General features: G+C 39.9%; 2 protein-coding genes across 5 annotated transcripts in view; one reads left to right on the top strand and one right to left on the bottom strand.

The window, feature by feature from the left end:
* LOC146477775 (uncharacterized) overlaps positions 1-18,057 on the top strand; it is a 291,187-nt gene that overhangs the window by 140,924 nt on the left and 132,206 nt on the right. The window lies entirely within an intron of this gene.
* LOC146477786 (uncharacterized) lies at positions 13,859-16,133 on the bottom strand. The gene has a single exon (XM_085113153.1). It carries the CDS (start codon positions 15,426-15,428, stop codon positions 15,024-15,026), a length of 405 nt encoding a protein of 134 aa, XP_084969279.1. The 5' UTR covers positions 15,429-16,133; the 3' UTR covers positions 13,859-15,023.

Below are 18,057 nucleotides of genomic sequence, written 5' to 3'. Positions count from 1 at the left end.
GTTGGCTGAAAAAGCGAGGCGCATTTCTCGTTGTTTTAAAATCGTATGAAACACTTTTCCTTGTGTTTAATATATAACTTACAATACCAACACATTTCACAGCAGGGAGATGGTGACGATACGAAATTCATCAACCAGGGCGCATTTTCTCCATGTGCCAGCTTAAAATTAACCTTGAAAGAGCTGAATGGACACCAGGCGAGGACAAAATGTGATACACTTTTGTTTTTGGTGATGTTTTTGTTAATTGTCCATTGCAAGTTTTTCTTCGTTTGTTTAGGTTTTCCTTTGTTGCGCTCTGATTGGTTAAAATAAAGTTGCACCCTTTTCTCCACCGATTAGAAATGAAACCAAGCCACAGGAATATCCCGAGCCTCTTTTAGTTTAATGGAACATTTCGAATTCTGATTATTTTATTGTTTTTTTTGTTGTTGTTTTGTAAAACGTTGATTCGGTTTGACGACAAGGTTAAAAGCCATTGATTTGAGCCAACGCTGAAGCAAGTCCTGTTTCGTATCAAAGGAAAGCACTTGAAAATGATTTGGCCATTTCCGAGTTGCTGTGAACCTCAATATGAAAGCGAGGGTAAGAGCAAAACGTTTCATATGCCTTTAGCCTCGCTTTCATGATAAGGTTCAAAGCAATTCGGAAATGGTCTATCGTTTTGAAAATATGAATTGGAAGTACCTGTGCCCCGTTTGATCTTATTGCCCTGAAATGGTGCTCGGCCATGGACCCTTGTACTAATGGACCTTTTTATTGTTGCAATGGCGACAAGGGGAGCACTGCGACGGCAAAGAACGTGGACCACTGTGCCGGGCGCGGGCCTTAACTCTAATGTTGATATGATACTCGTAGGCTGTTTTACGTTTGATCTGGGGGCCCTGAAATAGTGCTTGGACATGGGCCCTTGTATTAACGGACCTTTTTGTTGGTGCAATGACAGCAAGCAGAGCACTGCGACGGCCAAGAACGTGGATCACTGTGCCGGGCACGAGCCTTAACTCTAATGTTGATACTCGCAGGCCGTTTGATCTTGGTGCCCTGCCTTAGCATTAGTGATGTTAATACTTGTCCGCCATTCCAGGGTAGGGGCGCTAGTCTGCGCACAATTTGCTGACTGCACCAACTTTTCCTGCGCCTCGGTTTTTAAATTAACAAAATTTACGAAATGGTCAACAGAAGAAAAAAGGTTTTCTCTTTATACCTTCAAAAAACATTTTTGCTATCCTCAATTACTCGAACTATATGCAATTTCTCCTGCTTTCCGCTTTTACGTAATTCAGCCACAGATAATTCGACTTTTTCATGTCGCTATAATAAGTGGTGTGATTATTTTCTTGGTTCAAGTTATTGAGATTCAACTGTGCAAAAATTCATCATTGAAGCTTTCTGGTCAAACTCAAGTTATGCCGGTTTCGTTTGTGTCTCATTCTTTTTGAAAACTGAAGAAAAACGATTTTTTGACATTTTCGCATTTTTTCTGCTGAAGCGTTTAGAGCTGACTTTATTCAGTTTTTGTACCATGAAGAAACTCGGACGGTGAGGGTAAAAAGTGGAAAGATTTGCGGAATGGTATGTGGCATGGCGTGCGGAATGGCATAATTATGCGAAATACGATTTACGGGGAATAAATTAACTGAAGAGCGCATCTTGTTTTCGCGCCAATTTTATAAGAGCAGCAGTTTTTTCGATGTTGCGGACTATTAAACAAACAAACAAACAACAGATCGAGGATTACAAAATATACGCCTGGGATAGAACATGTCTGATCGCTGGTTAGGAAGTGAGAGTGAAGAAATCGATGAAGTTTCGCATTCAAGGAACTAAGAATAAATTAAATTTCTAGTTGACAAAAAGAACGTGGCAGTGAGTAGCCTAGACAAAAAGCAACACCCGACTGGAGAAATAACATCAGTCCAAGGCCAAAACTATTATGTGAGAAATTTTAAATTTAAACTCGGTCATTTTATCAGACTCTTTGACAGTTACAATTTGTACAACTCATGGGAAAAATATGTTCTACTTTTTCTCACCTTACATTTTCGTCGAGCGACGAGTACGCAAGTCACTGTTGAGCTGCTGAGCTACTCCCTAGCTACCTAGCTATTCAATACGGCGATTCAGGTAGCTATAGTTCTGTTACGCGTTATCGAACTAAACATATCCGTCTTTAATTAAGGTCTTTCCGTGCCAGACGTCCCAACCTAAAATGAGATTTAAAAGCGAAAAAGCCCTAGAGCAAAATTTAGCAGATGAAAAGTATGGTGTCTAATTATCGACACTGGTTGTGTGAAAGGTTGTGAAACTATTCTTATCACAAATGCATTTTGGTCAAATTGTTGTTCATTTTCCCGCGCATGATAAATGAATCATCGAGCATACAGGGTATGAGAATTGATCTTTTACCGAGGGTTTAAAAAAAAAGGAAAGATGTTTATTATTTGCCCTCGGTAAATTATCAATCTTTGTCCTGAGAAGACTTCACGCTGCCACTTTATTTTTGTCAACCGAAGTCGCATGGAGTAAAGTGAACATGAAATTTAATTTACTACGGATTTACTCATAGTTCCTTGAATGCGAAAACTATAAACAGTTTTCATCGCTTTCTTCACCCTCACTTCTTCCAAATCAACAATCAGACGATCAAATCCTCGAATTGTTGTTAATATTTAGCAAGAGTCCGCACCATCAAAAAGCTGCTGCTCTTATAAAATTGGCGCGAAAACATGACGCGCTCTTCAGTTAATTTATTTCCCACGTAAATCGTATTTCGCATAATTATGCCATTCCGCACGCCATGCCACATGCCATTCCGCAAACTCATTCCGTCTTTTACCCTCACCGAAACTCGGAGCATTACTGCTTTCCTGTGAAGTCAACTCTCGCTGTAGCGGACACCCTCGGGACGTCGTTTAGTGTCCGTAAGAGCGACAGTCCATAATAGCAGGGTGTGGGGATCAATAGAGGTGGCAGCCTGGGGCTTGAGATTCCATTTAGTTATAAGACTTGACAAGCTTATCAACAGTAGCGAATCTTCTAAGCAGTCATTGGGAATAGAGGATGAGGACTTGGTCCCTCCTAAAGAGTCTGGAAGGAAAAGGCATAAGCTGAAGTGAAAACGCAGAGTCTGTTGTACAGCCACTAAAGAGATTGGTGGAAATTATAAATTCCAGAAATCTTTTAAACAAAAGTGTGTTTTGACAAGTGACGAACATCAGACTATAATGTTACATGCGAAGTTCACCGTGTCCGCTTCATCGAGAGTCAAAACAATAAAATTTGTTACGTTTGTATCACGAAAGTGTCCGTAATTCCGTATTAGCGAGAGTCCGTAATAGCGGGAGTCAGCTTCCGTAATAACAGACTACAAGACAAGAAACAGCGCCTAGAAACCTGGCTAGTAATGACGCCTTCTAGTAAATCCAACACCAAAATGCATTAGGAAAGAACGCTACTTCACTAGTGTTGAATAGCGGGGCGAGGATGACGGACGCTCAAATGCAAATCCCAATAAATGACATGAGTACCAACATACACTTACTTCAAATAAGTTGATTTGCTCGTCCAACCAATCTACAGTACAACCTTACTTATTCTCGTGAATTTTTGCAATGCAGAAAAGACAAGAAAACAGTCAGAAGGTCGACTGGAAAATGTGAAACCGTGTACTCCATATATTTTCAGTCTGAAATCGCTAAAATAGCGCCACTCAAAATACGGTTTCAGCGATTTTGTGAAAATTCGAAATAAGAGTAAGTCATCTTGGAGGGGTTATCGACTTGTTTGTATGTTTTCTTGCTAGGTTATTGATCGGCTTATGTTAAAGTTGATTTTCATGATATCCCAGCAGACAATGCTTCTTTTAAAACAAAAGTCGTCAAGGACAATGGTAAGAAACCTGCCGAACCGAGGTTGGGCCAACACTTGTTTGCATATCTCAAAAATGGCCTTGTGCCATTTTCAAGTTACTTCCAGGGCCCAGTTGTTCAAAGGCCGGATAACTTTATCCTGTGGATAAGTCACTATCCGACAGTTTCAATCTGTGTAAAGATTTCAGTATTTCCTCTTGTACAAGCGAATATGCACACCCTAACCACAGTTTAGTTTGGGAGTGTACAAAAACCTTGGACAACGTTTAACCCCTGTTTAGACCCTGAATAATGCCTTATCCAGCGGATAAAGTTATCCGGCCTTTGAACAACTGGGTCCAGGCGAATAGCCGAGGGAACAATTTCTAGTCTGAACGATAAGGAATGAAATCCTCCAATCAACAAAAGCCTAAGAGAGGATCGAAACGCACCAATTAAAAGAAATTAAAGTGCTTTTTATACTGTCACGCAAGACAGCAGTATAGTGGTCAAAACGTCGCGATCCACATCTATGTGACTCAATCGTGAGACAAACGATAAAACTCAGCTTTCATGTCAAACCGCGATGACGAACACCTTTCATAAAATTAGTTTTGTTTGCATATGAATTTTCATAATAAAAACTATGCACAAAGCCTCGCTTTCATAATGAGGTTCAAAGCAAACACCTCGGAAATGACCCATTAAATTAAGCGCAAAGTGTTAACCCAGTGTGGAAAGAGAAATTTGAACAAGTTCTCCTTATGCCAGAGCTTGTCATGATTAGATTTGCAGTTTTTTGATGAAGATGTCGGTCTCGTGGATGATTTACCCACCCCATACGTCCCCTACTCTTTGCAAACAGTGACTGGGTCCCACAGACGTTATTTTCGAACAAGGGTTGTGAGACGAGGCCTACGGTTTATCATCTTTATCCGAGAAGACTAGAAAGTCTAACCATTTGCAGATGTCACTACAAAGGCAGCACTTTCTCCTCAGTCATTCAAAGACCCTGAGTGTCGGTCCGGCCGGGGTTTGAACCCGCGACCTCCCGCACGGTAGTCCGTCACTCTACCAACTGAGCTAACCGGTCGGCGATTCAAATATATCCTATATCCAACTAGTTTGTTTTCGTTCTTTCTAGTCGTACAGTCTATAATTTATTATCTCAAGTATTTTATTGATCCAGGTCTATCACAAGACCCGGCATCTCTCAACGTCTTGTCGCTGTGGTCTTGCAAATTTCGAGTTTTCAATTTGGTCTCATTTGTTAAAGATGACGTGTGAGCGGGCGAATATCGGCCTGATATATAATCAAACCGATTTTCACTCCACGCTGCTGCATCAATAGAAAAATAAACCAGCCAACAAATAGTAACATGCAATAGAACCTATTAATCGGGCCAATACATCGGTACGTGCAAATCACCATACGTCTTCCTATTCCGGCACATGCCAGTCAAACGCGTCCATAACGCACGGACAGGCTCGGAAATCTGTCCCATACCAGTTCATGTTCAGTCCGCAATTCCTGCTTAGTGATCACTTACACCGAGTGCTTGCGATCGCCATCTACTATTGAATTCGCCTTTGACGAGCATTTAAGTATTACATTCAGTAAGAATAATTGCACGTTCGTACAATTCATTGCATTCTCGTTCTCTTTTCAGGCTATAGGCACATCCATTTGTTAGGTAACAAAGGTGAACCACTGGGATACGCCACCCTCTTTGTTCACATTCAGATCAATGGTGGCTCCAAGACAGACAGATCTTCGTATGCGGTAAGATTAGGGGAATACTGATTAATTTGTCGAATATCAGGCAGTCGCCTGCAGCGAAATTCAAGAACGGGGTAGGGGGAAGGGGATATTATGGACTATACGGGAGGGGTGGGGGGCTCAACCGAAAGAGCCACCTTTTTAGGCCCGAGATTTCACAGATTGGTGAAATGGACAAAAGGGTAGAGAGGCCTGTTATTTGTGTATTTTTAAATACACAAATAAAAGGGTCTCTCAAGATATCTCGAATAGGACCACCGACAAGAGATAAGAGTGTCAAATGAGTTATGAGAAATGGGAACCATTTTCTATGCAATTATCAGGTGTATGAAAGGGTTACCTTTTCTGTCAAAAATGGTGTATGAAGAGGTAATGGTTTGGACCTCGGGACGGAGCCTCCCAGCATAAAACTTTGTTGACTACCTCCCTCCCCCCGACCCCCTAATGACGGTCTTATCACTTGGGTTTAATTTATTTGTGGCATTGCAGTTGTAATGCATGTTATTCAATCCCCCCCCCCCCGTTTATTATGCTATACAAGATGGTACTGTTCATTTCGCCGTTCAAGATGAATCTAACTTTAATCCGTGGAATTTATACCACGTTAGGATCCTTGATGTGTGACCATTCGAATAAAAGCTGCTTTAATAGTAGAAAAGTTTTAGAGTACCCGCTTATTAGATTTAACTGTTAAGTCCATGTACTCCAAAACTTGTTTTAACTTGTTAATGAAGCGGTTTTTTTTTTCATCCTTCAGGAGGCGGCCTCCCCGAAGATCTCAATCACTTAGCAACATGGTGATGATACAATCATTATCCGTTTTCTACCTAGTGTAGTGAACTGGAGGCTCGAAGATGCTTTATTTTCACGTATGAAACCGTTCCGGGAAGGGGATCAAAAATCACCATTACAAACAATAAGCTGCTACGCCATGAAACAACACATGAAATGTGTCGCTTAATGGTGCAGTCTTTGCAATTTGCACGCTCCATTGCCTCTCCAGTGATATGCGTACCTTCGATAGATACCCAATGCAAAAATGGCAGACATTTTAATATTCTTTTGTCTGCATTCAAATTAGCCTTACCTACCTCGTTCTTGAGTTCAAAAATCAAAGAACTATTTTACCTTGAACGAGTTTACTATAAAAATATGCGAAAAAACGGACAGACGTTTCGGTGGGATCTTGGCACCATTATCACGTAAAGAATGTAACAGAAAAGATAAATTTTACAGAAGGTACAGGTTTGAAATAGAATAAATTAAATTAAGACTAAAAGTAACTGTCCGGTGTTCATTCAGAGAGGTGTTATAAAGTGAGAGTTATCAGTGTCAGTTCACTGGGTTAGACAAATAGTTTCGCGCGAATGGATTCTGACTGGGTGTTTAGACTCGGTTTCTTCTTGCGGGTCCAAAGCATTTCAAAGATTAACGAGGCTGGTAGGGCTAATTTGAATGCAGACAAAAGAATAGTAAAATGTCAGCCATTTTTGCGTAAGGTTTAATATTAATCATCACTAATTGCAGCCATTTTGTCGAATAGAGGTCTAACGGCCAACTTCGTCTCCATGGTCTTTCAAAATTCAAAATGGCGGGCGGCGAAGACACGTGACACTCGTGGAGCATTTTGAGACGTGAACGTAACATACTTGACTTTCATCGTCGCTAGAGTTTTTCGGGATCGGATATTGCACTTTACGAAACGCATAGCGAAGAAGAAAATAAATTATGTTATTTTTTCAGCGAGTTTCAGGGTTTTCGCTGCTCCCATTTTGAAAGAAAGAAAGACAAAGAGAGGAGAGAAAGAATTACTTGCTTGAAATGGTCCGTTCTTTGTTTTGATATAGTCCCTATTGCAAGTTTTGGGATATTTACTGAGTTAAAGGGAAAGTGTCATTGTTTTTTTTTTTTTTTTACGTCTTTTGTTAAAAATGGTGAAGCAAGACCTTCACATAGCTACAAAATAATTATACAACAGCGAGACGAAAGAAATCAACTCAATTCTTGAAAGGAACAACTTGTGATCTGTTCTAGCAAATTGGAAACAAAAATGCAAGAACTTGAAAAACGTTAGCCTAACATTTTTCAAGTTTCAATCCATTCCGACCTGCTCTGTCTCTGGCCAGAGGCACTAATTGACAATTTTATTGCAGTGGGTGGTAATTTCTAACAAAACAAGATAATTTTTGTTTTGTTTCTGTTGACAAACAAACATTTTTTGGATTTTGAAATGACATCGGATTCGCTTGATACTTCCCCTTTAACTTAAGCAGTTTAAATAATTCTATTTAGAAAATTTAAGTAATAAAATCGGTATTGGATTTGGAATTAATTGCGAATAATCATTTATTTATTTATTTATTAATCGTAAATAAGGGTTCACTTATGGATTAAGGTAGCGTTGGGTTCAATGTTGTCGCATTATAAATCACATGATAACCCCTCAAACGAGACATTAAATTTTTCTTAACGTTTGATGATAAACGTTGTTATTGAAATTCGGAATTAAAAAATGGATTTCCCCAGGAGCTTATAAGCTCCTGATTTCCCTGAATAACTACAATGGGAATGCAACGAATAAGGTCTTTTCGTGGTTTTGTCGGCCGTGCTTAATCTCGTACCCAGATCTCAGTCGGTTCGGGAATGTCGAATGTGGGAGTGGGAGATCTGGGTACGAGATTAGGCTGTGCTAGCCCGTGAACACGATAAAACAATGTTAAGAAGTGATTTAGTGTTGTCCACAGGGAACCCAGGTTATGCTAGCCCCGGCCTAAGACGTTAAAAAGAAATCCTTACTTGTTACCGTTGGGAAAACAGTTTTAGGGTTTGGTGTAACACCAATGAGAAAAGGAGGCACCTGGAAAAGAGTGTGTTTTGAATTTTACCAGGAAAAGAGCTCGAGAGCTCGAAACGCCAGCTTTGTTTTCAGAACACACCTTTCAGGTGGAAAGGTATATACGGAATTTTCCCGACCCCACCCCTGACGAGTTTTCTTGTCTCTGATCTGGGTCTTTCATATCTGTACAGTACAACACACCAAACGTGAGGTTCACCAGGTACCGTTTTCGGTTTTGAATAACAAAGAGTCAGGGTTTCGTAAGACTTGTAAAAAGCACTTGTGTATGGAATTTTTTTATTAAATACGACTAGGTCAAAATGGCTTTCAAATTTTGTACACAATTGAAAATTTTTTAATAAGAATGATTCAATAAGGAATAGTTAAGATTTTTGACCATGATCTCGTCTTTGTGCAAGGTTTGTTTAATGAAATATCGATCATTTTTTGTTGGGATACTTCAGCCCCGGTCTTTGCAGTTAACTCCCACCTTGCGGACACCTCGGTATTACGGACACACCAATAACACGGATAGCAACTAAATCCCCGGCAAACATAAATTACAGACGTTTGACTGAAATATATTCCCGCCATTAAGGACACTAACTCGCGGTCCCTAAAGTTGCCATAATAAAAGGAGTTGACTGGAGTCGTGGATGTCAGTGATCAGGTTCGGGGAGACTGGAGCGAGACAGGGAGCCGATACCGATGGGGACTGGGAATAGGCGACTTTTCCAATTTCTGCCGTAGGTTCTGCCATCGATTCAGTGTCGCTCCAGAGAGGGAGGGGGTGAAATGAATGCGTGACCAGCCCAAAGAACGTCTTCGTAGAGGCTACAGCTTTCTCTGTTTTATGTGATTTGCGTTCGCCGAACATTAACTTCGTCTGCTTTGAACCTTAGCAAAGTTTTGGATTTAAATGAAAACTAACTTTCATGGTAAAAACAATGCAGGACTTGCCATCATAAGGAGGCTCAAAGCAACTTGGAAATGGTCCATCACCGTTGGCGAGCTTGTTTAGGCCAGTAGGCGTTTACAAACTCACAATTCATAGAAATCTTGTATGATAAGATAGGGTGTACTGTAATGAACCGTGTTGTGTAGTAAATAAGAGATTTATTTGGTCAAAATAAAGGATATCTTTGTCTTACTGTTTCTGGTCCTTTCTTTGTTTTTATTCGGTTTAGAAAATGTAACAGAATATACAGCACTGTACCTTTTTTTTTTAAGTACGCTAAGCCAGCAATGGAGGCCAGTAAAGTATTCGCAATGGTGCATCATACTCGGGGTTTAACGAAAGATGTCAGTATACTACAATCTTAGTTAAAATATCTTTTGTTTTCACTTTCGTCCATCAGTTTCTTCGCACCTTTCATTAGCATTTACTTGTATTATATGTATTTTTTAAAAAATTAATTTTCTGGTCAAAAAGCCGGATCCATGGCGTGGTCCAAAAATCGAACTTCAACAGACTCTATGCAGTTTTCCTTTTCTCTGTTCGCCGTTGTATTTGTAGTTGTTTGGTTTTCGAGACGCTACAATGAAAGTTATTAGTTGACAGTTTGTTCGTTGTTTGTATCTTTTTCAGTTTTAATTTAATGTTTTTTATTTTAGTTTAAGCGCTCTTCTTCTTCTTCTTCTTCTTCTTCTTCTTCTTCTTCTTCTTCTTCTTCTTCTTCTTCTTCTTCTTCATCATCATCATCATCGTCCTCGTTTGTTTGCCTGTTAGCGATTATATGCTGAAGAGTTCTCTGTTATTCATTGTCTTAATGGAGCCTTTTGGCCTCACACATTCATTTGTCTAATGCGCATGTCCAAAGAACACAGAACCAAAGTAAAGCGAACACAGTTTCGAAAGTAGCGCTGGGTAGGTTTTGAATTGAACGCTTGAAAATTTCATCCAAGCCGCACTCGAAAGTTCCCGCACTGCTGCGAATTTTTGGTAGAATCAACAATCAGATTTGTTGTCTAAGCTGCAGATCATATAGATTGTTCACAGAAAATCTGGAAAAGGGTTATCTGTTATGACAATGCAGTTAACGTGGAGGCCACTGAATCGTTTTTGAAACTTTTCAAAACGAAAGTGTTTCCAACATCGCTCCTAAAATGAATTGCAAATGTCAACTGACACATCATCTTGTTCATAGGTTGTTAGTTCATCAGTAAAAGTACTGCTTTCAGTCAAATCGCCCCAACAAAATGCATATATTTGAACTGCGGATGAAAGAATGAACAAGAAGCTGTTTTCAGCTTACAGTCGGGCCATATTTGACTGCGTGGTGCGTAAGCCTACAATCTTTTGGCAGTGATAACCTCCAGCATCGTTAATTCCCCCAAATCGATAGATACAGAGATATAGTGAGGCAATAGGTAACCACCAGATAGAATTGCATTTCTTGCAGTCAGAATGAAATACAGGGGAAAACGACATTTGTCATGCACAAAAAAAAAACTATAAAAATAGACACATAAACAGATTAAGTTTCTTCGCGTCTGTTAATGTGACCCCGGGTCATGATGACGCTAACAGCAATTTCCGGTATGATCGTTGTGAAGGCCACGTTCAATAAAAAGTGTTCTACGCTTTCTACCAAATTTTGTGGTGATCACTGGCATTGTATTAAAACGCAAACTTTTGCAAGCGTTTTCTGTCACCATTGTTCAAGTCCGGATATTAACAGGTTTGGACAGAAATGATTTAAAGTAGTCATTAAGAATTTCCGAGATACTTCTCACTATGAATGCTTAAGTCTTATTTTTAGTCATTTGTGTCTTCCACGCGCCAAGAATGGATTTCCATTGGCCAGCTTTTGTTGAAGACAAGCAGAACAGTACATCCCTACTAGGAGAGAGCAGAGTTTAATGAATAAATTAATGTGCAGATTTGTGACTACGAAGAAGAAGAAGAAGAAGAAGAAGAAAAAAAAAAAAAAGAGAAAAGAAACGGAAGCCATTTTTAGACACGGTATGCCCCTTAGGGCATCCCACGTGACGTAACTATAACTCAGCATCTCACGGCCGGACTACAGAGAACGCCACCGACAACGTAACTCATGACACGAAGTCTTATGCGTTAATCGATAGATATAGAGATACAGTGAAACAATAAGTAACTACCAGATAAAATTGCATTATTTCCAGTACGAGTGAAATACAGGAGAATACCTTGTGCTTCATACCGGGATGCTTTAATTCCCGGGCTTAAATCCTTACGTTTTCACCTTTGATTTAGAGACAGAAACCATTTGTACATTAATTATGTTTCAATACGAACCGAGAGTCATATAAGTATCTGTACAGACCCCGAGCATTGATGACGCTAACAACAATTTCGGCCCGAGAAATGAGTGAATGATCATCCCAATGTTTGAAACAGGGCGTTTTTAGCCTGCAATGCAGGCGTATTTTTGGAGCGGGAGTGCTGAATAATCCTTCGTTGCTGTCATCTTGGGCGAGGAAGCGCGAGAGGGCTGGAGCGAGTCAAAAGTGACCCTAAGGGAGAGGACGACCTGCCCCCGCCCGCCCCCTCCCCCTCAGCTTCCTTCAAATACGCGAACTAAATTTATTATTCAGCGCTTGCCCATGAAAAACGCCTGCACTGCAGGCTAGGGCGTTTTGGGTGTCTCGCGCTTTCAAGGAACAGGCGCGCACGAGAGGCTTGGGTACGAGAGACGTTAGCAGAGCAAGACGGAAGATTTGTCCACTTTACACAAATGAGAGTTACTTTACAAGCTGAAAATGTATCAAGAAACTGAAATACCCAAGAGAGGAAAGCACTCAATGAGTCAGGATTTGATTGCACTTTCTTTTCTACTTTTAGATTTTTTTTTCCTTTTATTGTTATCAATTTGCCGGGAATCGGATTTTCTGCATTTTTAGCGATGGGACAGAATACATTATCTCAGGATATATGTGTAGCCTAAGAATTATGTCCATTAAACAAAATAGTTGAAAGAAAATTTCTTTCACGAAGAAAGTATTACGAACCGAATTTATGACAACAAGTACGAAATGCACGAGAATTCCGCTTTCCTTTTTTGGTAAGTTCATTGTCCGACTTTCCAATCCGGCAAATCAGACCACTTCCATATTTGGAAAACGAAACCAACCCGGGAAAAAACCCTTCTTCATCAAAGCAAGCCAAGAAGGAGGAAACGAAGAAGGTTCTCTTCTGCCTTCTCGCGTTAAAACATAATTTAATCGTACTTTTGCTATTAATATTGCAATCATGGGGTGAGAAAACCATTGTTACCGATATTGTTAACATGTAGCGAGTCGAATCAACTTCATGGACCTTGGCTGTGGGCAAACTTTTTTCTTGGATCGTGAAGCTGATTGTTTGGCGAATTTGTACGTGTCGAAGGTAAGCGTACAACAGAGTGGATATAGCGTGTATAGTTTGCTCTCTTTAGCTTCGTTTTTAACTTTCAAACAACCCTCGATTCAATATCTACTTCAATCTTTCAAAGAAGATGGGTCTTAGTGTTTTGTTATAGCTCGAGATTAGATTAATCAAGTCTTATTGTTCATGGAGGCTTCGCGTTAGAATTAAACTTACATGTTACACAGATTGTTGCTTGAAATTGATACTCTTACTATTGACTTAATAACGAATACGTTTTACATTGCTATTAAGCTTATTTGCTTCTTTGGGTTAAGTTTAACTTGATCGCGGTGCCTGCGTGGCTCTGATTAAATGAAGTGCGCGTTGAAGTATGAGGCACGCTATGTCGGTAGACACAGGTCATGCAAATTAAAGCTGAATTTCAAGCTTACTGAAATGTCTCCGAAGAAAGTCTTGTTAGGTCATATTTATCGCAGAATGCTAACAGTAAGTTCAAGTCTGCGTTTCCATCAAATGTTTTAGTGTAAGCTGATCAAAAGATCAATCATTTCTTCTTGGTTTGTAATTTTTTATGACGCAGTTACAGACGCCACCCTGATCTGCGTAGCTTGTCACGCATGGCCAGGCTCCTTATTAAAGGCGCGGGCACGGCGGAAAAACCGCTGATTGGCTGAAATATCCGTTGACCTAGCGCATGCTCTAAAACTTTCCGCTGACCATGTGCGTGTGCATATGAGTTCGAAAAGGTGCGGACATCGCAAGCTACTGCGTCGAACTGCGAGGATTATTGTGGATTTTCCCCATCTGGGAACCTCTACTTTTCGTAGTGAATGCAGATTAAGCAGAAGTAAGTGTGTTGCAAGTCATATCCTGGTTTTGTCGCTTTCTGCGAGCGTCATTTTTCTTTTGTCGGTTGGAGCCGTTGTTCTGCTGTCGTGTACAGTTCATTCAACGCCAAGCGGAGCACGTGTTTGATTAACTATACTCTGCATGATTTATTTTTTCTGCTCCAGCTACTGGTGTACAGATGACTTGACACAGAAGAATTGAAAGGTAAACCTAGTTTATTTTTTTGTCAACTTGTCCAGCCGTTTTGGTCACCATCTAAATATAAGCTTAAGCGACGAAATCGACACTGTAAGCTTCATTTTAATACTTAGTGCATGTTGTGAATTTCTAAAAAGCGCAGCCAACCTATGTTTATCCCGGGTATCAGTGAGTCATTTCATTTTTCGACGGGATATATTTTCTTAGCTAGCTTGTGTTGTTGCAGTATGTTCTTTCACATTTTGCAATGGCGCGCAAAAGAATCTGATGCGATAGATACACTCGCTTTAAATTTGTTGTTGTTGTTGTGGTTGATTTCATGATTGTAAAGAGTTTTGAAATGTAATCCTTTGCAATTTTTTCTGACCTGAGAACAGACTTTTTTGCAGTTCAGTTACATTTATAGTTAAGTTTCAAGTATCGTGTGAAAACTACGTTCTTTTCCTTTGTACATATAAAATATATGTGGATTGAATTTTGTAAGTGAAATAAATATTATATCGACAAAAGTTCCCTCAAAGTAATGATGTTCGTAACCTACATTTTGTTTTTTGGTCCACTTGAGAATTAATGTCTATTCATCAGGGCCCAGTTGTTCAAAGCCCGATTAAGCTAATCCTGGATTAACAAAAACTATGATTCAAGTTTAATTACTAATCGGTAAAAATTCTTCCAAAAGATTTTTTTGCTCTCAGTTTTGACTTAGACTTTTCTTTACCTTTAGCTTGAAATTAGGCTTTAAAACCACTCTTCAAGAGCGAGATGAAAACCTCGGTTAACTTTTAATCATAGATTAGTGTTAATCGGCTTTCAAACAACCCGGCCCGGTAGAACAATCACTTCATGTGAGTGTCACTAAGTTAAAGTAGCAGTTATACACCTCTAAATATTGCAATAAAATAAATTGCAAATTTATATTAAAGTTCAGCTACTTTGGCAGTACCAGTTCTTATTAATTTTGACTTTAAAACTATATTTTAAATTCTGCTATGCTGTTGCAGATCAGTGTGTCACAACAAAATGTGACAACAGTAGGGCTAAACTCATTGACAGTTACATTGTAATGTCTGTTGTTGTTATATTTCTGTTTATGCTCATGCCTTTATGACTAAGGAAGATTGATCTTTATTTTTACTGTTCTCACTACCAACAGGCAAATACCGCCTATCTGTGTGTGGCTTGATGTTGGGTCAGCCCCCCTTTGGTCTTGCAGACCCTTTCACGTGTGGGACACACATGCCCAGTTTGAACATTTACTGTTGCTGCTTCAGATCTGTTGGAGGTCGCGGGTTTAGAATTTCTATTACTGTACTTAAACAAATCTGCCTGTGGAAGATGCTGCAGATATTCCTTGGCTTTGAGAAGTATCTTATCTGAGCTTTCACTGTCATCATTGTCGTTGTCTCCATCATCATCATCATCACTATCATGGTCATCATCAATACATGGTTTTGCTCCCTCGTTATTGTCAATTCCAGCCGACAAACCTTTGTTGAAGCTGCTAGCAAGTTCCTGTACTCTGAGAGGAAGCTGCACAGAACAGATGGGACAGATAGCTTTATTTGGCATTGAATACCCATGATCATTGCAGCCTGAGGACTTGCCAAGACAAACTTTGTGAAAAGTGTGGCCGCAGTTGAGGCGCTGTACAGGAAAATTTACATCGTCATCATCTGCTCTACAGTCTGCAGCATCACAGGCCAACAGAGGGTCTGGTTCCAGTCCCTTCCATGCATACCTCAAAGGCAAGCTTCGCTGATCCACAGTGGCATCAATAAAGGGAAGGTAGTATGGCTAGAATAAAAGAAAGGTGAATACTGAATACACATTATTTTTGATAAGTTTATGTGTTCTGCAATGCATGTCCCAAAGAGTCCTAAATGTTGTTCTGGTATTTTCTAGGATTGGAAATTCTTTGGAAATTTTGTTTTTACATGTAGGTACATGTAAACCATGGAAATTGTGCACAGTTTCTTAGATGGTTCTTAATTTTGAGGAAGTGCACCAGATATTACATATAATTTTTTTGCCACTTCGAAAAGTATCAGAAGAAAGCCAGAAAAGCAGCCAGTGTAAAATAATAATAGACTGATACTTGTGCCTGCGTTGTAATTATTTCATTTCACCTGATATTTGCAATTTCCTTTTGGTATTTTTGCAGAACCACCCAAGTTTTGTCTCACTGAGACAAACAAGACAAGAAGAAACTCGGCTGCTCGATCTGACAGCTCCTGCAGGTTTCGAACACCTCTACCCCTGGGATTCACCGGAAGGAACCAGGTACAGAAGTCTTCTTCAAATCTGTTTACACTAATTGCACAGCTTAATTTATGGAAATTGATACTTTATTGTGTGCGCATGTAATGTATCTATTTGTATATTTAACTAAATGTAGTTATTTTGAAAAGTTTCGTTTACATGTAATGTCTTTTCAGCCTTTAAACTAATTTAATTTTATTTTTTTTCCACAGATGTTACCTCCGAAGGAGTGAATGAAACACTTCAACTTTTTTCCCTGTCAGCTCATTGAGCCAGTGCTCCAGGATTTCCTGTAAATTTGGAATGGACAAACTCTTTTGGTGGACATAGTCACTCAACTGGCATAGTGTTGCATTGTCATAATGACGTCTTCGCTGAATGACGAACATTAGTACCAACCGCATCATGGCTTGGAGCCACTTTCTTTGGTCTCATCCTCTGAATATGACAGTGTAGAAATAAAGCACCAATTTTAAAATGACAGTTGATATTCCCCATTTCAAGGAAATAATTATTTTAAAATAAAATTTCAAAGCATTGTTGTAATGTTCTAAATACCGTGACTTTTCTGGTCACTGTGAAGTGCTTTTAATTCTGCATTTTCTTTTTGTAATTGGGCAATGATCTTCTTTGCTTCATCTAACTGGCTGCATGGGTCTGCAGTCTGGGAGGTCCCATCCTGGAATTCAACCTTTCTCAAGGGTGTGTCACACTTCTTCTACAATAAACGAGAGTTGAAGTTACTTGACTTTGTTGACTTAAGAATAAGTGCGCAATTCAAAACGTAGGACAATTGGCGTGTACCTTTCGCTTCTCGGGAGGCTTGTGCAGTTCATGGTTGGTAACCCGAGGGTCCTGGTCCAGAAAGTCAAGATGATTTTTGCACAGAAATGTACCCAGGCTGTAGTGAGGCAACTCACTCAAAACATCGGTCAACCTTCTCGGACAGGGCGTGAAGTACGAGCTGTTACTACAATTTGTTTCACCCTTAAAGCAGCAGCTTGTTTGATTTTGTTTTTGAAGCCGTTTTACATGGTTTTGGCAAAGCCAAACTGACCTTGTAAAGCCACAAGAAATTGCTTCTTGGCCAGTGATTAGGCTAAGTATACCAGAACACTGGTCATAATCGCTTCGGAAGCGGGGGCTGAACTCGCACAAATTTTCCATTTGAAATTGGGTATTTACAGCTCGCTTGTTTAACCCATAACGCAAGTTAACAATCCTACATGGTCGGACAGTCGGATTTAAAGGGCTGTTTTGCCGGCTTTTTTAAAATTAGCGACGGTTACCACCGGCGATTGTGGCGGGAAAAATGTAAACATCCGCGGCATCAATTTCCCGGGCTTAAACGGACGTCGCCCAATCGAAGGTCATGCAAGAGCCGCAAATTGTCGCGGAAGAGTAAAAGGTTTATTGAACCTTATTTTTTCTTGCTTTTAATTTGAACTAGTAATGGATATGGTGATTTCTCAAGCTGTTGCATTGTTCAGATCTCAGATCAACTGAGATGGCTTGCACGACGGCCATACATGTATTGTCGACGATGTGCCTCGAGCTCGCCGACGGAAAGAAATGCGAAAATGTGTATGTTCGCCTTTCGCGATTTTTTTTCGCCTTCAGTATTTTGTTCCCCCGTTCTTAACGTTTGTGTACCTCATTTTATAGCCTTAAGTATTCCAAAACATTCTTAAGTTTTTAAATTTTGTGTTGTGCGCTCACCGTCGAGAACCTGACGTTCAGTCAAGTAAGGTCGCGTGTTTCGACGAAGAAAAGAGGCCTTTAATTTACTGCCAAAGTTATGAAAACTGCTATACTCCTTTTCGAGGAATCCTATTTCATGAATACTGAATTACTTTTGCATTGCTTGCCGTATCTGTTGAGTTATAGTAGTGAAAAGTTCGTAATTTTTCAAGCTTTGTTGAGCCGCTGCGGACAGGTC

Source organism: Pavona decussata, unplaced genomic scaffold (assembly GCF_977016875.1).
Source record: "Pavona decussata unplaced genomic scaffold, jaPavDecu1.1 SCAFFOLD_69, whole genome shotgun sequence".
Taxonomy (NCBI): Eukaryota; Metazoa; Cnidaria; class Anthozoa; order Scleractinia; family Agariciidae; genus Pavona; species Pavona decussata.
The sequence above is the reverse complement of the archived record's forward strand: the minus strand, read 5'-3'. Positions and strand labels throughout refer to the sequence as shown.

Excerpts from the sequence above, each read along its gene's own strand:
- LOC146477786 (XM_085113153.1), bottom strand. The coding sequence starts at position 15,428 with ATGCCAAATAAAGCTATCTGTCCCATCTGTTCTGTGCAGCTTCCTCTC.